This window comes from Dasypus novemcinctus, chromosome 18, assembly GCF_030445035.2.
Source record: "Dasypus novemcinctus isolate mDasNov1 chromosome 18, mDasNov1.1.hap2, whole genome shotgun sequence".
In the NCBI taxonomy this organism is placed as follows: Eukaryota; Metazoa; Chordata; class Mammalia; order Cingulata; family Dasypodidae; genus Dasypus; species Dasypus novemcinctus.
Window position 1 is genome coordinate 22,283,788 of NC_080690.1, and position 23,850 is coordinate 22,307,637.

Genomic DNA, 23,850 nt, shown 5'->3' on the forward strand with positions numbered 1-23,850 from the left:
CGGTCTGACAACAAGGAGTCAGGGCTCTCAGACGAATGGGCAGCCTTCCCTGGGGAGGGCAGCCTGTTTATTGAGTACAGAGGATACACTGACAAACTGAGTACACAAAATAAATAACTGCACAATCTCCATCCACAATCCATGGCATGAAGGCCCAGGTGGGAGGTTAGCAAGAGCCCAAGTCTCCAAACCTCTTCGACCTACTCTCAGGATCAAGCCTAACCTGGGCAAGAGAGGAAATAACACCCCAGAGGCCTCAGGCTTCAGGCCCCCAGAGACCTTTGGTGGGGAAGGGGCAATTTTGGGGGCCATGCAGTCTGGGCTCTCCACCGGTTTCTGCCCGGAGGACTGGTGGACAGAAGCAGGGGGCATGCAAGGCACAGCTGACTTGGCACAGAGTGGTCTCTTTGGCTTGGTTTCCCACTGGAGGTGGCACACAGAAAGAGAAGGGCCTGGCCCATGGCTGTCCTCCACTGGAGCTGCTGAGTGGGGGCCAAACCCTCCCTATTGGCAGGGGCCCTGCAGTTGAGTTATGGCCAAAGCTGGGCCTTGGTCCCCTTTCACCTACCAGGATGAGCTAGGGGCCGGGGAGCCATGGATGTGGGGAGTAATGGATGTGGGCAAGGTGTGGCTCAGGCCTCTGGGGAAGCAGGCACCCAGCCACACCCACCTCCTGCAAGGGCCACCTCCAGTGGAGACTCAGCGGGGCTGACTGGAAGTTAATGCTGTAAAAGGAAGCAGGGACAGGTAGACCGGGCAAGGCCAGCTGTGAGAAGGCCAGTGCCCCCAGCACTCGGGGTTCAGAGGCAGGTCACACAGTATGGCTAAGTTCCAGGGGCAGCTGTGCAGAAGCGCAGCAGGAGGGGAGAGTTAAGCAGCCCGGGAAGCCTCCCCAGTGCAGCAGCTCCTCCCTTTCCACTTCCCCTTGAAGAACAGGCACGCATAGTGGCCACTCCTGGGCCGCCCACACCCAGGCCAGACACTAGATGGCGCCTTCAGGCTGCAGAGGAGAGAACAGCCGCGAAAGGGAAGGCGCAAAGGGCGACAGTTCCAAAGGAAGGCATCAAGGCTGACAAAGCAATCCTGATTGGGGGGGATGAGGGGGGAGTCCCCTGGGAAGCCCCTGCCCTCTGCTATGGGCCAGGTACTTCCATCTCCCCCCGGATAGCAGCAGTGGGGCTCCCTTCAACCCCCCACAGTCGGGAGGGAGGTACTTGGGGAACTGAGTGGGCACCCAGAGGGGAGAGGGAGGTGACAGTGGGCTCTGCAAAGAAGGTACAGAGGGTGGTGGGCTGGATGGGCAGGACGCACTCGCTGTCAGAGGTCTGAGCCTGGGAAAGGTCTGTTCCTGGTACACACAGCCCAGAAGGGCCAAGCTCCATGCCATGGCCCTGCCACTAGAGGTCCTGATGAGTCCTGGGGCAGGGGCTGAGGGGTCAGCAGGGCAAATGCTTTGTGCCAGCTGGGCTTCCCACCGGAGCATAATCTTGAGGATCAGGATGCCATGGAATATAGAAGGTCAGGGGAGGAAGGCCCTGTGGGAGGAGAAGGGGGGGTCCAAAAAGTCTTGGGGCCACAAGATACTATCCATCCAGCACTGCAAGCTCCTTTGGTCTGCGGAAGTACCAAGGGGTGAAGGAGACAGTGAAGCTCAGATCCTGTCCCTTCCCCCAACTTGTAACCAAAGCCGTTGCCCACTAGAAGGGGCTCAGTGCCAGGCCAGGCTCCCAGTTCCAGGCCCCACTCCTGGACCACCTCTGCTCTCTCACACCAGGCCCGGGGTGAGGATGGAGGCTAATGAAGGCACAGAGAAAGGGCCAGACACTCTCCACGCACCCCTGGCCATGAAGGCCTAGCTCAGGGAGAGCATCAGGCCCGGACGGTACAACAAAATGCCAAGGTGAGGCCAGGACCATGCCTTGTCTGCACTAGAGCCAGGCGGTTCAGCCATTGTACTGCTGCTGGTAGCGCAGGTTGAGCTCCCGCAGCTCACGCTCCCGCACCCGGCGTGACTTGTTGGAGCGTGTTGAGCGGCTAGAACGTGTGGACTGCGCAGATTTGGTGCTCTGGCAGCGGGAGGAGGCGCGTTTGAGGAGGTTCTGGGAGATGGAGCGATGCAGGTTCTTCATGGACGAGGAGGCTGCCATGCTCACTACCCATGGGTGCCTCAGAGCCTGCAGTGCCGTCATGCGGGCGCCAGGGTCCACCGTCAGCAGGCGGTCAATGAAGTCCTTGGCCAGGTTGGACACGCTGGGCCAGGGCTAGAGGCCAAGGACAAGCATTAGAGTGTGAGCACGCATCACTGACCTCTCCGCACCCCAAGAATGCCACCACCACAGTCCCCAGACCTGTCCCGATGGAAGGTGCTGTCCTGCTCCTCCCACGCAAGCATGCCAGGCCTCCCTGGGCCTCTAAGAGGGGAATTTCCTAGTCCTGGAAGTGAGGGTACAACCTCCCTTCAGCTGACAAGGTGGGGGGGTAAGGGGGGACCACCGCCTTCCCTGCATCAGCCTCACCCTTTCAGCCATGGGGAGAAAAAAAACAACTCAAAATGACTCGATTTCAGTCTGCTGAAAGGGCAGGGGCTCCTGAGGGCCAGGCAGGGACTCAGACCCTTCTCAGGGCACCTTCCAGTTTGCATGATGCAGGAGCTCCCTGGCAGTGCTCTGTGCCAGCCTCCTTTCAGTGCCTTCTGTCCTCAGGAAGAAATTCCATGGACCATGCTCCCACTACACAGGGCCCAGGCCTGCTCAGCGTGGCTACATGCCAGCACCTATCTGTCTACACCTCAGCAGCCCACACGGCTCGTCTTCACCTGGCCTGATCCCATGCATCTCTCAGGGTACGAGACTCCCTCGTATCAACCAGTGTGTCCAGCAATCACCTCAGCTGTCACTTTAAGACTGCAGTTTGAAGTTTATTATCCTCAAAAGACTGTGCTGAGCTGGATGAGCATAAAGGAGTTCAGTAGATAAAGGCTCAGCAAGTAAACAAACCCACCCAAGGATGCACCCCTCTCTACTGGCAGGATTTGTGGCTCCATCATGGCCCTTGAGCCCGTCTGCTGGAGGAGGGCAGATGCACAACTGCCCTGAAGCTCCCTGTGGGGTAGGCGACTAGAACCTTCCCTGAGCCTGCTGCAGATGGCACGGCTGGGATGCCAGGGGCACCAACCAGCACCTTCCTCCTGGAAGGTAGGGGAACTGCCTGCTCTGCCCCATGAACATACTCTCCAGGGGCCTCAGGAAAATCTACTGGGCCACACTGGGGCACGCAGCCTGCCCATTTAGCAGACACATATACATGCTGACCACTGCTGCCCTGGGCCTGCCTCCCCTAACCACCAACTCCTCCCCCACCCACTTCCAGGCCTTATAGGGATGGGGCAGGGTGCGTGCTCACACGGGGCTGCTGGCACTTGCCATCCTCACCTGAACTTTGGAAGATAAATCTCAACTTTTGCTGAGTTGTTCTGGAAGAAAATGTCAGGGAAATTGTCTTTCCAAAGAGCTACCTAACAGGGTCCTCCTCACCAGTGAATTGGCTCCCGGGGATTCTGGGAGGAGGGCAGCCAGGGCAGGCCCAGGAACACTTTGCAGGTTGGGAGCAGCAAGGTGGCCTAGAGAGCCCCAGTCTTCCCACACAGGCATCCAGGCCATGCTGCCCTGAGGCCAAATAGGGTGACTGGACCAGACGGCTGTCACAGCAGCCTTTGGCTCCCACCTCTAGAAAGCCCCATGGCTTGCTGCTGCCACCTGAACACAAGAAGCCAGTGGCAGGGACCAGCCAGTCCAGAGCACAGAACTCATTGCAGCCTGTTCCTTATGTGAGAGAGGGGCAGAAGCAAGTTTGCTGATGGACACGGTAAACCCAGAACTCAACAGGTTGCTCATGAGAATGCCTATGCTGCCCTACCTGGTCACCAAGAAAAGGGGAAATCACCAGGAAGCACAGCAGCTCAAACTGCATGTTGGTGGAACAGTCCCAAAGAGGGCTCATAATGTTTCCTCCATCCTCTGCAGAGGCGTGGCCCTGCTTGTGATTCTGCCCCTGTGCCTCAGTCCAGCTGAGATACATGCAGGGCACCCCCTCCACAGAAGACAGAGGAAACTGTGGTGAAGCTGGACTCACAAGCCAGGAACCTCAACACAGGTGGATGGAAGGTTTCCCACTTCACATCCACACCCAGTCTCACCAAGGCCACCTGCAGCTCCAAACCAGTCCAGTGCAGTCTTAGCTGGGCCTCTCGCCAGATCTATCCCATGGGCTTAAGCATCTCCGTCTCCAGAGTGTCACAGGCTCACAGTAGGCATTGACCCCTGCTGCTCATCAAGCAGCCAGGCCGTCAGTGACAAAGCCAGATGGATTGATCCGCCCTTTCCGCTCACCCAGATGTTCTGCCTCTCCAATTACTGCATGCCTGTGGCTGTGTGCAGAATGCCAATGGGCTCATTTGTCTGAGGGCCAGCTCAGCCATCTCTGGCAGGCCCCGGCTCTCCGCCTTCGAAGAGCTGTAAGCTTCTGGTTCAGGTGGGTAACCAAAGCCGATGTGACTCAAGCTGTCCTAGCTGAGAATCAGCCTGTGTCAATGGCTCCCAGCGTTACCCTCATGCATAGAATGTGCAGAGGAAAATCAGACAGACTGAGCACAAGGTGGTCCTCACCTGCCCACTGATTGCAGGGCAGGAGCTTAGGATGACTTCGAGAACAGCGGCCCCTGGACCACTGCTGAAGCCTCCAATAAGGCTCCCCCTGCTTCCCAGTGTGCTCGGGCCCAGGACTATGCCTGTCAGCCTATGACTGGGAAGCATTCTAGACACAAGAAGAAAACATAATGACGAGTTTATACCCTTCAGTTTTCCTCTAACTATTCTGGCTCTGGGTAAAGAACAGGGCTTTTGCCCTAGTATACTTGGGGCCACACCAAAGATACCTGTGAGCCCCAGGAGAGAGAACAGCCCAAGGTATACCCGGTCAGTCTCCCAGAGGCTTCCACCACAAGTGCAAGTGTCAGTCCATGGCTTTGCCTCCACTCAGGTCTCCCATTGCTTTGGGATCAAAGAGGGCAGCCTCTACTTCCACAGCAACCACCTACATTCTCCTTTCCACAAGCCTCTTAGAAGCCAAGTGGGTGAGGGGCTAGGCCCTGTCTGAGAGGAAGACCAAGGAAAGGCTGATGGAGGAGGGGAACGCCTCTGCCATCATCTGGCTGCCCTTCTCCCAAGTCTGTAGTAGTCCCTGAACAGGCTTCCTCCCTTGGAGGTGAGGTACCTACTCCCATGCTGTCATAGTAGAGAAACCATGGGGGCAGGCAGAGGGACCTCGGAGGACTATGAGGACCTCTCTCACGAGCGCTTCCTTCCCAACTTTACTCTGCCTCCACCCGGCCCTGCTTCACACCAGTCACTCCTCAGCAGTGGAGTCCCACTGTCCCTTCAGAGGGGATAAGCGCTGAAACAGAAAGGCTTTCCACGCCCACTTAGAGGACTCCTCTTCCTCCTCCCCAGCTCCTTTCACTTGCTCTAGCTCTAAAGTCACAGGTACCTGGCAAGGACATTACCCAAGCCACTACTACCAGTGTCCTCCCCTTGAGCCCAGAGGCTCAGAGGGTGAAGGATGATGCCAACAGAGAGAGGAGGCTGCCACTTTCCAGCAGCAAACCCAGCTCACAGGGCTGCCCAGGACTTCTCCCGGCAGGTGGGTCCGACCCCTCTACGTTTAGGCCAGGAGAGAAGGGCCTAGTGCCTCTTCTGGATGGCAGTCTTAGTGACAGATTAAAGTGTTAGACTGTGACCCAGCCACCTGTGTTCTGCCACCAAACTGTGACCTTAGAGAAATCACGGCTTTTTCACTTTTAATATAAAAGGGCTGGATACATCGACTTCTAAGTCCCTTCTGGTTTCTAAAAGTCCCAGATTCTGAGAAGATGGCTCTCTATCTTTTTTCTTACTTTCCTCACTTGGCTGTATGCAAAGAGTATAACATTTGCCTTGACTTGACTTCTTGACCTCTCTAGGTTTTTTATCCAGCCCATGACAGCTGTGGGGAGGGTGTCCTGACAGAGAAGGCAGCCCCCCCAAAGAGCTGCTAGGGGAAAGAAGGAAAGAAATCTGGGCTTTGCTACCATGACTCAGTTCTTCCCTCAGCTTTGTCTCAAGACGTATTTTCAGACCCAGTATTCCCACCCTCAGAGGCTGCCTTCCTGTACTTACGTGGGCTTGGAGGAAAGCAGGGAAAGGGCACGGAGGACATTCTGGAAAAAGGGTTTACACAGGAGAGCAGAACTATTAGTAGGACAAGAACACCTCACGTTGATGCTTCCCACGAGGAAAAGTGTTTTGAAAAACTCAGCAGAACACGACACTGGAGCAGTGGGACCAGCAGCCCCTCCTCTGGTCAAGACGCTCGCAATCCTGGTGCCTGAGCTTCCCGACCAGACAGAATCCAACACCCTTGGGGCTGGCAGGGAATGGGTGGGGGTGAGCAGCAGAAAAGAGAAGGACCTGCGGGAAGAGAACCTGGGGGGTGAAAAAGAATGGAATTTCACAAAGAGGCAGAGAATGAATATAAAAATAAAATGAGAAAAGGCGTGACAACTTAAAGGTTAGTAAAGCTGCCTTCTGAAACTTGAGATGAATAACAAAATGAAACCCTACACCCCCACCTGTCTCTACCCAGGGCCCATGAAGTGAAGGAGGGGGACAGAAGGGAAAAAGGATGCAATTCAAGAGTCAGAAAGGATGCTAGGTGCTCACTTTGGAATAAGGAAGATGCCGATAGCCTGTGCCAGCAACCGAGCAATATCTACTTTGAAAAACATCCTGGAGCAGCCCTGGATGGTTCTGGATTTAGAAGTCTGCTGCAGAATAGTTTCCCTTCTATCCCCACTCCTGGGTTCTGCTGAGGTCAAGTGGTTTCCAGGGCCTGATCCTTTTTTTTTTTTTTTTTTTTTTATTCCTCCCATTCTAATTTCTGAGGAACTTTGGACTCCTGGTGGCTGTCAACATCTCATCCACAGCTGTGACCTCTAGCACCAGGCGTCTGTGTCCCTGGGACCCTGGACACAAGACTCAGCTCAGGGCAAACACCTGGTCAGTATGAGATACCAGGATAAGTGAAGAGATGAACATGACTCAGCTTTCTGCAGCAAGCCACACGAGAGCAGAACCCAGTTCTGGGCACCGTACTTGCACTGGGAGACAGACAAACGGAGACATGTGAGGCGTGGAGGGGAAGTAGGACCAGTGTGATGACAGGCCAGGTCACCTTTAATTGTCCTGTCTAATGGAGAGTCTACTTCTACCTCGGTGGAAGGGAGATAAGTGTGGGAGGCCATTGGCAGATCTAAAGAGGTCAGAATGTAGGAGAGATGACAGCCCTGGCAGCCCCCAGAGGGACAAGAGGGCCTGGAGTGACAGAGCTTGTAAGTGGGCAGTGCTATCCAGGTGGAGAGAGACAATGGGAAGAGCAGAAGAGGGAGGGAATGGATGGTGCACAGTGCCTCTGACACAATTCACACGGTACCTCCTTTGTTGGAGAGGCCTCTGCGGGGGTGGGGGTGGGGGGTGGGCATCAGCAGTGATGAAAGGCAGCTCTGGCCCTGGTGAATGCGACAGGGCAGCAGGTGGTCAGAGCAAGACATTTCGGTAGGAACAGCTACACGCAGCAATGTAGCAAGATGGCGTCTGTTTCTGCCTCACCAGAGGAAGGCTCTCTGAGAGTATGTAAGGGCAGTGGTGATAGAGGGAGGCCCAGAGGACAGGGCTCCAGGGAGCCAAGTGGTGGCCTGGAGGTGGCATGTGAGAGGGGTGCTCTCCACTCAGAGCATAACTCCTGCCCCCACAGTTTTCCCACTCAGGCACCTGAGCAGCGTGAAAGTTCAGGGAGCTGCCCCTGCCTTCCTCCAGGAGGTCTCCAACCACAGGGACCAATGAGAGTCCACTGTCCACTCCCAGAGGACCAAACCCTGCCACCTCCAGTGACCTGTCAGGCATTTGGCCTGAGGGAGTCTGCTCCCACATCGAAGGAGAGAGACACATTCATTGGATGCCTACTGTGTACCAGGAGAGCTCAAGTGAGGAGGGGCTGGCCCTTCCCAAGGGATTCCTTCCAAGGCAGGTCTAGGAGCATCCGTTCATCTGGTGGGATCCTCCCTACAGATGGAGGCATCACCCAGCACCTGACACCCAGCAGCACCAGCAGGTGGGCAAGGAAGAAATCTAAATCAGTGTATGGAAGCCCTCCTCTGTCTCTGGAAGCAGGGGCCAGTGGAGAAGAGTGGTGAGCTGAAGCGTCCATTGCAGCCCCGCCCTAGACTGTAGGTGGGAAAGGAAGGCAATGAGAGGCATCCAGCAGGATCCAAGGCCGAGCCAGGAAACACACTACATCTCCCTGCATGCACGCCTCCCTGTCGCCTGCGCATCCATCCAGTCTCAGCCCTCTCACGTCTCCCAGCAGGCCTCTCCATGGTTCTAGGCAAGGAAGCCAGGGCCTATTCCTGCTCACTCCTGTGCTCCCTGCAGCATCCAGGGGCAGGCAAGGCGGAGGGGGTAGGAAACAGAAGGGTCTGTGCTTCAGAACCAGACTATGTGACCGAGCACCCTCAGTACCAACCACCTTCACCCAGAGAGCACTGGGACAGACAACATCTGCCATCTCCTTTGATTGCCAACATCCCGGAGCAGAAGAGCAAAGTTAGAGTCACTTTAAGAAGAAAGGAAGAGTGAAGGAGGGGGTGAGGGGAAGAGCTGAGAGGGGACTGTAAATGCCTACTGGCTCTGGGCACCCCTCCCACTGCAGGACTATTAGAACCACGAGGTGATCCAATTCACTGCTCCTGAGCACATACCCTCGACCTAAGTGGACAGATGGCCACCCAGCAGCCCGAAGACCCTCCCCTGGGAAGCCACCTTCCACCAACATGTCTCCCTGGGGAGCAGCAGAGTGGCCCTTGCGGGGGACTTCCACTCCCACCAGGACTCTGCCCTACCCAGCAGCACTCACCCTCCTGAGCAAGGCTCTGTGAGAACCCTGGCCCAAGTCCACTGGTCCCTGGGGCAGTAGCCCAGGCTCACCCACAGCTCAGAGACTGCCCAAGCAGAGGAGGGTGTCAAAGGTGCTACACACAGCAGATGGCCGAGCTGCTGATGGCACCACTCTGCCATCAAGCCTCCACGGGCCTCTTCGTATGTCCTGCCTCCAGGAATAGAACTCTGGACAAAAGCCATGACATCAGCCTAGGGACGTCACATTTCATGTCCAGTGAATCACAGAACCTCCAAGCTGGAGGGACCACTGCAGTCCCATAGTGTGATCCTACAGACGATTACTCATAGCTTGGCCCCTCCTTAGAAATGGCTCCCCCAGCCCTTCCGGGGCCTCCCATGACAGGAAGCTTATTCCCTCCAAGTGGCTCTTTGCATCCTCAGACTGCCTTACATGCACAAAGGCCTGCCAGCACCATGAGCCTGACTAGACTCTCCCTTTCAGCACTTTCAGTCATCAGGTAAAAACTCAGATTTCTCTCCCCAAGATCATCCCTCCCAGCCTTCTCCTTCCCAGAACTCCCTCTTCCAAGACTCCTGTATGTGACCCTAAGAAATGAAGAGCCTTCAATTCCTTTCCCCTGCCTGAAAGCCCAACAGCATCCTAAGAGTATCCATCTCCAGCAGGATCTCCACTTCTTCCTGCAGTCCAACCCCCAGAAGAGAGCAGCCAGGCCTGCCTGCCAGCAGTCGCTTTGGGGACTGTCCCAGGGCTCCACCAACAACCACTGGTGTCTTCTTCAGAAATCAGGCAAAAGTTTCCCCACAGTCATTGCTTGTAAGTGCTCCAGTTCAACCCAGAAAATATTCCAACAGTTGTACGCCAAGCCTGGACACGACAGCAGAAAGCAAAAAAGGGCCTTACAGGCCGGGAGGAGAGTGGAGCCACAGACAACAGCCCAGGACAGTGCTGAAACAAAGACTCCGCACCTCCTCAGGCACGTGTGTGGGAAAACAGACTGCAGTGGCAGGAAGGCCAAAGACTCTGAATCCACGATAGCATGTAAGCCCCTGGGCAAGTTACTTACCCTCACAAGCCTTAGTTTCCTCACTTGTAAAATGGCAATTACACCTAACGGCAGGATTGTTGCGGAGTTTAGTTGGGTATAGACCACCTAGCCCCGTGCCTGGCACTCAATAGACTCCACACAGTAGCAGTAGCCAGCACTATTCCTGGAAGAAGCATTTTGAATCAGACCTTTTAGAACTGGTCACATTTCGAAGGGTTGGAAGCAGAAGGAACCGTCTGAGTGAAAGCTTAGTGGGGAGTAAATGGAGCAAATGTCTGGGGCATGAGGTAGGCATGGGCTGGCGTGGCTGTGGCCTGGGGTATCTGGGGTGTCACGTTGGTGGGGAGGATGCTGAAGGAGGATGGCATGCTTCCCTCTACCACCACTGCCACCCACCATCCCGGGGCAGCCAGGCAGGTCCACTACGGGCAGATTTGCTGATGCTCCTCCTGCAGAAGCACAAGTGACCCATACTCCTCCTCCTGAACTACAGCTCACACAGCACCAGGTAAAGCCCTTTTGCCCCCAAACACCCTCAGGCTCCCCCACCCCAAGCTGGGACTATTCCAGTAGCCCGCATTAGTGTTCCCCTGCTTCCTCCTTCCTCCTACCATACTTTTCTGCTGCCTTCCTTTGTTATCAAGAACCCAGAGGGCTCCCTCCCACCTACTGCCCTGACTCCTCAAGCAGCCCCCCTGCACTAAAGGACTCCTAACAACCTAAACCAGGCCTGCTATGGGCATCATCTTCTCTACGATTCCCTATGGCACCAAACGACCTACTGCTCATGCTGGAGCACAGCCTGCCCCCTCCTTCTCAAAATCCTTCTCCCATGGGCTGCCCTCTACTCAAGTCCACAGAAACCACTGAGCCTGGCAGGGGGCTGCATGGGCAGAGTCCTCGGGAACAAGTACAATGGTAGGTTCTAGTGTATGTAAAACACCACGACAAGCAGGGAGGGGGACAGGACAGGTGCTCTGAAAAAGGTAGCAAGTGGTAAGAAAACACACCCGTCCCAGCACTGCTGAGGTCCGAGTGGGTGGGCCTGCATTTGCACAAGGACCTGCACAGCAACAAAGCCCTCAACAGGACATGCTACCAGACAGGCTTTCCTGGCAGGGCCTTAATCACTTTGGATGGCCTTCTTAAGGGCAAATGAGCATCACACAGTGGAGGACAGATCAGATGGCTGGACTGAGGAGGGGGGCCAGCCCAGCAGCCTGGCCTGAGCTCTGTGGCCCATGCTTCAGATGGCCAAGGCCCACCGGCTCCATGCCAAGATAAGTGCCTGTCAATGTCCTACTGTGACCATGTCCTACCTCTAGTTCTCTCTCTCCAAGTGAGTTCGAGCTTCATGGGGATGAAGAGCAGCCCATTGTGTCTCTCTGTACTTTACCCAGGTATATCTGGGGTGGGCAGCAGAACACAAAGATGTTACTTGATCTCCAGCTCAGAGAGCTTGACCTCATGCTGAGACCCCCTCACCCAAGAAACTCCCCAGACAAATCCCTCCCAACCCAGAACTCTCCTAAGAGACTGGTGGAATCTGTGCTTGGAGTCAGCCAAGTTCCTGGTCCTACCAAGGTGAGTCACATAGTAGGCTTTGGAATCAGGAACTGATGCTTTCAGTTCCAGGGAAAGGGCAGTTGGGACCAAAGGCTGGGTAGTGTCACCTTCTCAAGCTCCCGATGCATGTTCTGATTCTAGCAGAACAGGAAGCAGAAGCTCAGGATCTAGTCTTTTTGCTAGAGTCAGAGTGGGAAGCCTGAGTTCATTCCCCACCCCATTCATCATTCTCCCACCCTAGAATAATCAATAGCCAGTTAGCAAGCCTCTACAAGCTCCAATTAGATAAACTGCCTAGTCAACAATGGCAAACCTATAGGCTTTTGGAAAGTCTTTCCTCTGCCAGTGCCTTTTGGGAAACCTCCCACCATCCTGTAGCTAGGGTTGTTGCCGCCTCTGTCAGCTGGACCCTCAACAGCCAGAAGCAGGAGCTCCCAGAATGCAGCAAGCCAGGCAGCTTTGGGACAAGAACAGCCTCTGCAAGCTGGACTCTGGGCCTTCTGACCTGCATTCAGACCTGGTTCAACTGTGAGCAGGATGGCATCCTTTGTGACCATCCCCATCAGCCTGGCTTCCTGGTGGGTCAGCATTTGCTTCTGCTGAATCCATTTGTAACACGGAAGAAAGCATGAGAAGCTTTAAGGTAGAGCTGGACAATGTCCCAGCTTCCCCTTCACCTGTGGCCAGCAATCACAGTTCTGCCACTGCTGATCCATCAGGGGTTTGGGTGGTCAGAAAGAGGGTATGAGCAGAGTTCCCTTCCTGCAGAAGTACCGCCACAGCCTGAGTTCAGCTGCCTCCAATGTGGGCTGGTGCTGAAATCCCCTAGCTAAGCTTTCCCTCCCTCCAGCATCACAAGTGGAGGAGCCTCTTTGTCAGGAATCACACACCTCTCCAATCCCTGACAGCAGCCAGGAGGAGGGGAAAAAACCTCTCTGACTCATTTGCCAGTCTTGGCCAGGTGTAGAGTCCCTGGCTCCCAAGAGTGATGGTTCCCTTGCCTCACCCCATCCAACCAAGCATGCAAACAGCCTTGATGTGCCTCTTTTGGGCTGGCTCACCCCTTGTCCTTTGTTCCCACACTGCAACCAGGACCTCATCCAGGCTCAGCTGCCCAAGATGGACACAGGGAAATGGTTCCTACTAGCCCCAGGAAGCCAGGCTTCCTTCATGCTCTCACAGACCTAGCTTAAAATTTCAGTTTCAGCAACAACCTCAGCCTATCTCTAGAACCTGTATCAGGACAACCGAACTTCTCAAGTCCTTCTACAGGATCCGTTTGCCCTCAGCTATGAGCCTGCCTATCAGTCTACCGTCCCCAAGCCAGCCTCCTGCTCTCTCCCCTCCTCTTCTCTTTGTCTTCCTTTTCTGATCATCCTCCAAAGCACAAGCCCCACCTTCTCCAAGGCTGTCCATGACCAACCCAGCCCATTTTATGGTACCTGCCTAAACTCTTGCTCCTCAAAGTCTGGTCTGTAGGCTAGTAACATCAGCATCCAACCAGGTGCTTGTGAGAAATGCAGAATCTCAGGACACACTGAGACCCTGGGGCCCATTCTCAAATAGTTCCATCTGTCACCACCTCTGAGTCCTTGAAGCTTCCCCTGCAAGCACCAATGGCTTGTGTTTGCTCCTGGTGATACTGGATCACATCACAAATGACCTACTGGCTCTCACATCCTCGTCTCAGGGTTCACTTTTGGAGGAATCCAAACTAAACCAACCCACTAGGCTCACTTCATCCTTTTACATTACCTATCTGGCCCCAAAAATAAGGCCTACAGAGCACATCTCTTAGAGAGCTGCAGGATATAGACTCCTACCCTGGGCCCCCTGACATCCCCAGGACAGCGGCAGGGCAGACTCACCTCCCCCAAGTAACTGTACTTGCCCCTGAGGATCTGCCGGTACAAGCGGGTACGGTTGTCATCCTCAAAAGGCATCGTGCCACTAAGCAGGATGTAGGCGATGACTCCCAGTGCCCACATGTCTACAGAGTTGGTGTAGGGCTTGCGGACCAGCACCTCAGGGGCAATGTACTCGGGCGTGCCACAGGTGGTCTTCATCAGGCAGTCATCGCCCTTCTTGCGGGCACTGGCCAGGCCGAAGTCAGTGATGATGATCTTGGAGTCTGTGCCCGGGTGGTAGTAGAGCAGATTCTCAGGCTTGAGGTCTCGATGTGTGATGCCCAGCGCATGCAGATACCGGACGCCATCTAGCACCATCTGCAGCACCCGCGTGGCATCACGCTCAGTGAAAGAACCCTTGGCGATGATGCGGTCGAAGAGTTCTCCTCCAGTGGCCAGCTCCATTACCATGTACACGCGCTCCTGCGTCTCAAACACTTCCACCAGCTGGATAATGTTGGCATGGCGCACCCGGCGCAGCACACGCAGCTCGGATTCACACACCTCCCGCCCCTCCCGGTACTTGGTCTCGATCATCTTGATGGCATATGGCTGTCGAGTCGCCCTGTGCTCCACACGGACCACCCGGCTGAAGCTGCCTCGGCCAATCAGGGCCTTGATGTCATACTTGGCCGTCACACGCGGGTCGAACTTGGCTCTGTACTTGGCCACCCTGGCCCGGCGTGGTGGTTCTGGAGGAGGTTCTGTGTGGCCAGCAGTGGGGGCACCAGGGCAGGGGTGTGCATGCTGACTGGCTGCTGGGAAGCCAGCTTTGAGAGGACCAACACAGTCTACCTCCGTGATGAAATGCTTGTACACGTCACTCTTGGTGCCACTGAAGGGCTCCACCTTCTTGACCAGATCCAGCTGGACATCCTTGGGCGGCTCGGGAAGGACCTTGCTTGTCCCACAGCCCATCACGGATACGGGGGCATTGTCTCCAGCAAGGCTGGCAGGACCTGCTCTGCAGGTAGTGCCCCAGCTACACCTACACAGGCAGAAGAGTGGGCAAATCAGTCACCTCTAAAAGGACCCGAGCCAGCCCCCTCCCCGCCTCTGCTCTGCACATCAGTGGCCTATCACGTGGCCTTCCCCCACACCCGATATCTCAACCTCCTAGAGACTCCAAAGGACCTACCTCAGCCCTCCTCCCCTGCCCTGGCACTCTCATGGCCACAGTCAGGAATGTATGTGTACCTAGTCCCCACCACCCTGTTTCCATTCCTGTCTATCCTGCTGACTACCCCAAACACCCCTGTTCCTGCTCCTCCCCTCCTGGCCTATGCTATCAATGGTGCAACTCAATGCCCAGGCACCTGGACCCACATACAGCACCCGTTCTACCCTTCCTCTTCATGCCCACTGCTTGGCCATGTCAGGCCTTTACTACCTCCGCAACCTCTACAGCAGCCCTCGCCTCCAGTTCTCCCCGTAACAATCTACCCAGCACAACCCAGCAAGATTAATCTTAGAAGCACACATCTCAGTGTGCCATATTCCTGTTCACTGCCCACTGGGTCAAGTCCAAACCTCTTGGAAAGACAGTCAAGGCCCTTCTCAGTCCAGTTTCAGTGGGTTTCTCCCCCTTTACTATTCTCTACTTCTTCCTTCATCCATTCCACATTCCACTCAAACAAAACCAGTCATCTGCAGACATACCATATTTTCACATCTCTTAGAAACCTTGAACCTTTCATTTCCTCAAGTCAGCCATACTAAGCCTTATTCGACTTCAAAGACACAATGCAAACAGTAGCTTGCACATACAGTCTTCCCCGATGCCCCAGCTGAGAGTCCTCTTTCTTTCCTCTGAATCCCCTGGCCTGGAATCTGCTTCTTTCAACATTCATCTTGCTTGATGGCAGTCACAACTCTCATCTCTCTCCAGGTAGCTGGCTCAAGGCCATGCCCACTGAAGGTGACCAGCACATGTCACTCCAAGAAGGAAAGCACCAAGCTCACACTGCACACTCACAGGGCCGGGGCTACTCCAAGTCATAGCCAGCAATCGGAGTCCCGGCTAGAATGCCCCCAAACATGTCTAAAGAAGGGATTAAGGGCAGTTGTTTGCCTTCATTTCTCTGTTTTCTTCTAAAACTTTTATGTGGAGCCTTTTCACTTTTCTCTTTTAGCAAATAATTAAATTTGAAAAAGAAGATCCCCCCTCCCCCACCCACGGGCATCTATCTAATCTCAGTCTCCTATACACCCCTTTCCCTTTGCCTCTCAATTAACTTTGACCTAGCCTGAGTAAGACTGAAGACCTGCCTCTAATATGGTTCCCTGGAAGGGAGAATAGCTGTGGCCCCTCAGTGCTTGGAGCCCAGATTCAATGGAGGGTATAGCTGAGAGGCTGACTCTGAGATCCATGGCCTTGATTTACACCTCCATAGTGTCTGATTCTCATGCTTCAATCCTGAGCAAGGAGCAGGAACCCACACTAGTCTCAGCTGTCACTGCTCTCACCCTCCTCCTTACTTTGCCTAGATCCCTTATCCTAGTTAAATTCCCACGGTTTTAAAATGTTAAAATAATTTCTCTTTTTACTCTGACTCATCTTTTCTGAAACAGAGGTATGGAGTATTGAAGGCCTGCTGTCCAACACTGTTAACCCCACCCCAGGACTCAGAAAGCTACTTCTTCAAGGCACCCTGGAATCCTGGCCATCTAGGCCTCTTGCAGGGGTTGGTGCCCTGACCACAAACTGAAACAAACCACTGCCCCGGTGGCCTAACCTCACTCTTTCCTTAGTGGCTTCCATAACTTTGCTAATGCACCATCTTTACCCTGGCAGTTTTAACACCCTGTTCCAGGGTCTCTCACTTCCCCAGTTCACTACATGGATAACTGAAATCCACAGGCCCACAGATGGCTGGAATCAGTCCCAGGGAACTCAGGATCACAAGCCTCAGCACACTACCACCAGGGAATTGTCAAACTAGCTCATTCAAGAGACAGGGGTGGAGGTGTCAGAGAGGACATTGGCAGCTCCATCTAAATGTGACTCAGGACAGGGGCCAGGGCACCCTACATCCCTGGGATGAGGATCCAGCAGCCTCCCCACTTACCTCCTAGAGAGAGCTGCTCTGACCACTAATGCCCTGGTGCTGCTAGGATCCTAGACAAAGTCAAGAGCTGGAGTTACTGCTTTCCAGAGGTCACCACCTTTCTATCCTAGGCTGCCCTCCTCTAAGTCTATCTAAGGGACCCACGGATTGAAGGAGAGAGTAAGAATTTCCTGTTAATTATTTCACAGAACTGGGAGTGAAATGATCAATTCAGAACAGACATTTATTTTAACATATACTAGGTGTCAGGAATATAGGAATGACCATTGCACCTTTGGCAAGTTCTTCCAGGTTGTTTGCTAAATAAAGAATAACTAAATCCTAAAAATAAAAAATAAAAATAAAAAAGAATATAGGAATGAAGACATCAGGGGCCAATGTGGGTTATATTTTCACACACAAAATATGGTCAATAAACTCAGAGTAAATGAAGAGAAAACCTAAAAGATCCTTTCACTGTAGCATGGTAAGTGTTAAGCTTGAGAAACAAGAGTAGATACATACAGAGTGATGCAGTAGATAGAGAGAGCTTCCCCAAGTTGAGTCTTTTTTTCTTTTTCTTTTCTTTTTTTAGGAGGTACCAGGGATTGAACCCAGGACCTCCTATGTGTGAAGCAGGTGCTCAACTACTGAGCTGCATGTGTTCCCCTCCCTCCTTTTTTTTTCAAGCTGCAAGAAGAAAGAGGTGGGTGAGGAAAGGTGTGAATGGAGTTTGAGACAAAGAAAATAACACACAAAGGCCCAAAGCAGCAATGTGCCTGGGAATGGGCAGTTTAATGAGGCAAAGACTGGACGCTGGAGTTTTGGAAGATCAGCAGGAACCAGGTAATGGAGAGCAGCATGTCACCATGACGACCAGAACCTTCCTAGGTACTAAAGAATTTTACGAGGAAAGTGAGGTAACCAAGTCTGTGTTTAACAGGAGGTGGAAGTTAACCGGAAGGAGGGTCAAATGGACTAGAAGTGCCAGTGAGGAGGGTGGTGCCTGGGACAGTGGGGTGAGATAGAGAGATGGCAGGAGCAGAACAGACAGGACTGGAGGCTAGGCAGAGAGGGTGGAAGGGAGACATGACGAGGCCACATTCGCATCAGGCTTAGGCTCCTGGAAAAAAAGGATCAGAAGTGTAGCAGGAGCGCAGCTTTGAGAAACAATGGGAAGAGTTCCATTTTGGATGTATTGTGCTGCATGTAGTACATCCGAGTGACATTCAGTGCAGGATATAGAATCTAATCTGACATTTGAAAAGAGGTCAAGGCCAGAGACTCCATGACTGCCCAAGGGTAGTACCTGGGGCCAAGGGGGCAACACCTCTACCCTCCTCATTCCCTTGTGAAGCCAGCAAATGACCCATTAAAGGCAGCACAGGGAGACGCAGGCAGTTTTACTGTGTCACCATGGGGTACCATGATATTACCAGTCAGCCAAGGGCCTGAATTGCAGGTGGTGAGGCAGATACTGACCAAGGTGGCCCATTCTTTCAAGGAACAAGCTCATCCCTGACACATACCCCAAAGAGCTTAATTACAAATCCATCAGAAAAAAGGGAGAAATGTGGAGACCACAGATTAATGGTTTGGGTTTTAGTCAGTGTATCTATTCTATTCTCAGCAGAATGAGGTTTCTCTTTTCTTACAGGAGAGAAAAAGGTTCCTCCAAAAACACAAAGCTCTTCAAAATTTGCTGCAGTTCTCACTCAAATGTCCAGGAGGTCTCACATGGCTCCACAAGGCGGGTTAGGAAATAATGCTTAAGCAAAGGCCTTGAGAAACAAGGTTTCTTTCCACGGAGACCAAAGGTTAGAACTATGGACTCTGGAATTTTGCAGAATCATCTCCTCCTTCAGGGAAAACATAGAACCTCAGTGCATATGGGGCTGAAGCTCGGGAAAAGGACAGCTCTTAACCAGTATTCCTGAGTCCAAACAGAGGCCCCTGCCCCCCCAGACCATTTGGTAAACACTGTCTACTATCATTCAGAGGGAAGATGAGTTGGGCAGTGGGAGTCCCAGTTAATGGGCCAGAAGCAAAGCTACACAGATTCACTTCTTTCTGGTGAGGAGGCAGACCTCTAGAGTCACAAAATACACACTATCCCCAGGTATACTCACTGACTCTTTGTGTTTCATTGTGCACACCCAGACTGGTTCTGATGAGAGAAACTAAGGTTTACAAATGTAAAGTCCTGACTTGCCACTTCAAGCAAAAAAAAGCCTCACAGAGATCTAAAATCAGCAATAAGAAAGCCAAGGATTTTCCCTCTCTGACTTTCCTTCTCCCTTCTAGACACAGTTTCTTCCAGATTCATTCCAATGAGACGCTCTTCAAAACCAGGGTGATGCTGGTACTCACCTCCCCAAACATGGACTGTGGGTGGAGGAGAGAGGGTCCCAGCTCCGAGGGGAAGGGCTTAGGTGACAGCCTCAGGTGATCCCAGCTGTTCCACACTCCAATCACATCTGTTAAATCCTTTTCCCACACTGACTTAGTTAAAAGGCAGACATAGGAAAAGGAAGAGGGCTGGCAAAAGCCCCTCTGGGAAGGATTGCTCTTAATATGTGGAGTCTGGCCTAACTCTGGGCAGTTAGAGTCAGAACTGAATGGTGTTAGAGTTGCTGGTTGAAATTTTTGCAGTCTTCAGTTGGTGTCGAAAGTTACTGAATTGCCTCCTAAAAAAAAGTTACTGAATTTATTTTAGTCTAGTAACTCGGAGATGCCACTTCTTCATTTCAGGACTCCACCTGGGTACCACTGTTCCAAATGGTAACAGCTGGTAGTGTAAAGTAGATTAAAAGGCCATCTACATTGGGTGTTGCCAGGAGGGACCATTTTCTGAGAAAGGATTTTCCAGATGGCAAAGACAATTGACCTACAGGGGCTTTCTGACAAAATGGAACAATGGTACACACCCCACAGAACTGCAATATGAAATACCTGGTGATAAACCAGTTTCAGTCTAGGAGAGCTAGCTTGGCAGACTGGACATTCCATACTAACAAAATGTATATCTGCTCCCCACTCTGTAAGACCCCACTATGTAAAATGGAAACTTATTGTCAGCTAAATCAGAACACCTCCTCTCTTGCTTTCACAGCCACTCTATAATGGGCTTCCCTTTCTACCTGTCAGGCAGAGCTCCCTTCTACTTTTTGAATGGGATGATGCCTATTCCAAAGCTGTGTGAAATCCTAAATTGCATAAAAGGTTTCTTTCAACAGTGGGCAGAGATCCCTGCCTTAGGGCTGAAAGATCTTTAAAAAAAAAGTGCCGTGTCCTCATTTCACTGTGACCCCAACTCCATTTAAGACATCTGACCCACAGCCCATTGTCACGAGAAATACAGACCCTGGCAACGTGTCTGGAGTTCTCCTTCCAAAGACCTAAGGGTCAACCCACAAGTATTTATTGAGCACCTGCTGTGGGCCAGGAACTCTGCTCTCAATGAATGCACAGGCCAGATGGTTTCACACCAAGAGCCCCTAGATCCATTACTCTTACTCCATTATTCCATGATGCCCTAAGAGGCCACTTCAAGGCTGGCAGACTGGAAGGGTCCATCTGAGATAATTTCCCCTAGCAAATGAAAACATCCACATTATTCTTCCTCAGCATCATATCAGACACCATGGCAACAGAGGGGCTGTACTAAGAAATGAGCTCAGTGATGACCTAGCCAATACAAACCAGCTTAATACTCACTGAGTAAGATTCCTGGAAGGGAAGAGAGTTCAAATAAATAAGTCCTTCTCCAGCTCTCAACAAGCAGAATTGCTTCCTTTCTTCCAGGGCTGTACTTTCCCAATTTTTTTTCCTGCCAGAGAATTATACTACTGTACAGCACCCTAGGGTCAATGGAGACAGCCATTCTCAGGTACCCTTAAGCTTTGATACTTTGGCACACCTATAGCTCATCTGCATCACACTGGTGGGACACCCTGAAGAGCATCAAAGTTGCCCATGCAACATTCTCATGCTTTTTAAGTAAAAGAGAAGGCTAAACCAAAGTCTCACTCATTTAACTATGAACTCATGACTGGCAGAGAAACCCAGCAACTCTTTTAGATTCCATGCACACTAGGATTTGTATTCCACTCCAGCGCCAAGCAAAACTGAGGTGCAGTACAACTTTAGCTCAGTCTCAGAGGCAAACAAGTTTCCTAAAGGCTGTACTTTCTCCAGCTCATTTATACAACTTAACAAGCTCAGAAAGTCCAATTAAACCTGGACAATGTGCTTATTCAGCAAGCCCACCCTCTGGTGAGTCAGCATTCCAAATCTCTTCTCAGGGATTGGCCAAATCCAACTGCCCTGAATGGAAGTACAGTTTTGTCAGAGCTTTCCCTGATGACCAGAAATGACTTCAAGGAAATCACATAACACAAGGCAGCTTCCTACATTCAGTTTAGTCTGAAGAGCAAGAGTACTGGGAAGGGCAACCATTAGTAATGACACTGGTTTCCATTTACTGAGTTCCAACAGTGCTAAGCATTTTGTGTCCACTATATCAATATTCACTGTCACCACATTGAGTAGGCATGATTATCTCTATTTTGCCATGAAGAAACTAGGACTCAAAGAGCCTCAAGATCCCACAGAAGCCAGGAATTGATTCCAGGTCTTTCTGACTTCAACACCCATGTTTCTAACCACCAAACCATACTGCCTTCCTAAGGTATGGGAAGTGAGACTGCAACAAAGATCCACAAGGCACAGACAGACCTTCCCACTGGACAGGGGAGAGGACAACAGTTTCCTGAGACAATAACAAAAAGATCTTCAATCAGGTAGCACAATAAAGTCACCTGGGGAGCTTTTTCGAAATACAGATTCCCACCTCAGAGTTTCTGAAACAAAATCTCAGGGACTGAGACACTTGAATTTCTGTATTGAAGAGTCTCCCAAGATGTACTGAAGATGCTGCACCCTCTATGTGCCTGCACACAAGTACGCACGTGCATGCATATATACATATATATGTGCACACAAACAAGATATACATTTGTGCTCTTCTCAGATCTTGGCTTCTGACAGGTGTTCAATGACATAGCTGAATCTGTATCCATTCTTAAATCCACAAACTATTCCAGTCCATTCAGAAATGCTTCTGGAGCACCTACTTTAAGCCAAACACAGAGGCAGACACTCAGATGAAGACAGAAGACACAACCCTCACCTTCAAGGGGCTTGCCATCCTGCGACACATGACATACTCAACAAGAACAGCATGGATAAAAGTACAGAGGAGTCAATGGTTAAGTGCAAGGTGAGGGAGGCTTTTCCAGGTAAGTGATAACTAGGGTGGATTTTAAAAGACAGTCTGTTTCCCTTACGGTGGGTGGGGGTGGAGTGGAAAGAAAACCGCATATCTAAAGCACAGAACTGAGGGCTCAACCACAACACAACGATGTAAACAGAACACAGAGTGCCCAGGTGTTGACTGCGGGGTTAGGTCTCTACTAGCATAGGAAGAGGCCTGTATGTTTTGCTAAGCTAGGCCTTTATCATACAGGCACCACGAAACTGGTTTCGGCAGTGAAGATCTTATTCGAATTTTCAGGTGGGAATTGCCACTTCAGCAGCTTCGAAAAGGGAACGGGGTGGGGTTGTCTAGGTTTTCCCTTGCAAGTAGGATAAACAGGCTAGGCTCACGCCTGCTTTTTACCAGTCTGTACATGGAAGCAATCAGCTGCTTCGCCAGCCCCTACCGTTTAGTCGCAAAGAAGGGGTATGGGACAGGTGCTGGACGCCAGAGACAAGTGTAGAATAGGGTTAGTGCAACCTGACCCGTGGGCTACCCAGAGCGACACCACTTTTGGGAGGTCAGTCTAGCCCCAGACATCGGGGAGCCCGAGCGGCGATCCGCCGATATGCTCCCCGGCCCTGTAGGCCCCGCAGACTCCGGCGTGCGGGTCACAGGCCGAGGACTCCCGGTTGAGCAGGGGCAGCAGGCCCGGTGCACCAGGAAACGACCTCGGCGGCAGCTCTTGGCCGCCCCTCCCGCCCGTCGGGCCGTCGCCCTGGGCCGGGCCGCCTCACCTCGCGCGGGCGGCGGGCTGTTAGACGTCTCATCGGCTCTACAGACCATCTCCCGATCGTGGCTGCGGCCACGGCCGCCGCTACTACCGCCATCCTCGGGCGTCAGCGTGGTGGCGTCATCACAGCGCGCGCCTTACGCCAAAACAAACGCGGGCCTCCCACTGGGCGGGCGCGGGGCGGACTCCAAGGGCTCAACCTCCGCGAATGGCGGCGCGCCCAAATGACCTGCCAATCAACGCCTTCAGGGCGCGGGCGGGCCCTCTCCAGGGGTGGGTCTGTCAGTCGCTGGAAGCAGCCAGACCGTAGGGTTGGTGAAGGAGGTGTGTTCGAAAAGGGAAGGACCGCAGGCAGCAGGGAGAAAACTTCTGGCTGAGCGGTAGGGGGCTCTGTAGTGCGAGGTTAGGGCCACAGTGCGTCTCAATAGGGGGTTCTGGAAGTGCATCTGGAACTCTACAAAGGATTGATTTAAATTTCTTTAACAAAAATCTATTTTAACTAAAATTAAATTAATTCAGTTACTCCGATATGTTGAATTTGACCTCCATCACAGTGGAGTTGCAAATAGTTAACTTGACTATTGGTGAGGTCACTTGAGACTGACTTTGTTGTTCTTTTCATTTATTTTTGTTGTTACTGAATTTAGTGTATCCTGAGACTGCAACACAGGCAGATTAAAAAACATTGTTACCTACTGTGAATAATGCTGCTGTGAACGTTGGGGTACAAATATCTGTTCTAGTCCCTGTTTTCAATTCTGTTGGGTATACCAACCCAAGTGTCCATAAAGAGATGAACAGATTAAAAAAATGTGATATACATATACAACGAAATATTGTTCAACTGTAAAAAGAAATTACGTTTCTTTTTTTTAATTTATTTTTTATTTATTTCTCTCCCTCCCATTCCCCCCCCACCCCCACCCCCACCCCCACCCCCCACCCCCCGCAGTTGTCTGCTCTCTCTGTCCATTCACTGTGTGTTCTTCTGTGACCGCTTCTATCCTTATCTGTGGCACCGGGAATCTGTGTTTCTTTTTGTTGCATCATCTTGCTGTGTCAGCTCTCCGTGTGTGCGGCACCATTCCTGGGCAGGCTGCACTTTCTTTTGTGCTGGGCGGCTTTCCTTACGGGGCACACTCCTTGTGTGTGGGGCTCCCCTACATAGGGGACACCCCTGCATGGCAGGGCACTCCTTGCACGCATCAGCGCTGTGCATGGGCCAG

General features: G+C 52.4%; 1 protein-coding gene across 3 annotated transcripts; it reads right to left on the reverse strand.

Annotated features, from left to right (window-relative positions):
* Nucleotides 1-25: 25 nt before the first annotated feature.
* Nucleotides 26-22,828, reverse strand: PSKH1 (protein serine kinase H1). 3 transcript variants are annotated; one of them, XR_011646284.1, is made up of 4 exons: nt 22,629-22,756; nt 13,489-14,515; nt 6,213-6,518; nt 26-2,261 (listed from the first exon to the last, which is right to left on the reverse strand). XR_011646284.1 is itself a non-coding variant. In XM_004459650.5 (4 exons), exons 2-3 carry the CDS (start codon nt 14,443-14,445, stop codon nt 6,348-6,350), a joined length of 1,128 nt encoding a protein of 375 aa, XP_004459707.1. In that variant the 5' UTR covers nt 14,446-14,515; nt 22,629-22,756; the 3' UTR covers nt 26-2,261; nt 6,306-6,347. The 3 variants fall into 3 exon arrangements, 2 of the variants coding, with proteins under 2 accessions (XP_004459707.1, XP_004459705.1); XM_004459650.5 differs by having other exon boundaries at nt 6,306-6,518; XM_004459648.5 differs by lacking the exon at nt 6,213-6,518 and having other exon boundaries at nt 22,629-22,828.
* Between the last annotated feature and the right edge of the window lie 1,022 nt (nt 22,829-23,850).

Bases quoted from the DNA above. Each gene is read 5' to 3' on its own strand.
- PSKH1 (XM_004459648.5), bottom strand. From the start codon at position 14,445: ATGGGCTGTGGGACAAGCAAGGTCCTTCCCGAGCCGCCCAAGGATGTC. The intron at 2,262-13,488 runs GTGAGTCTGCCC...CTTGGCCTCTAG, and splicing joins AGTACAGTTACTTGGGGGAG to CCCTGGCCCAGCGTGTCCAA.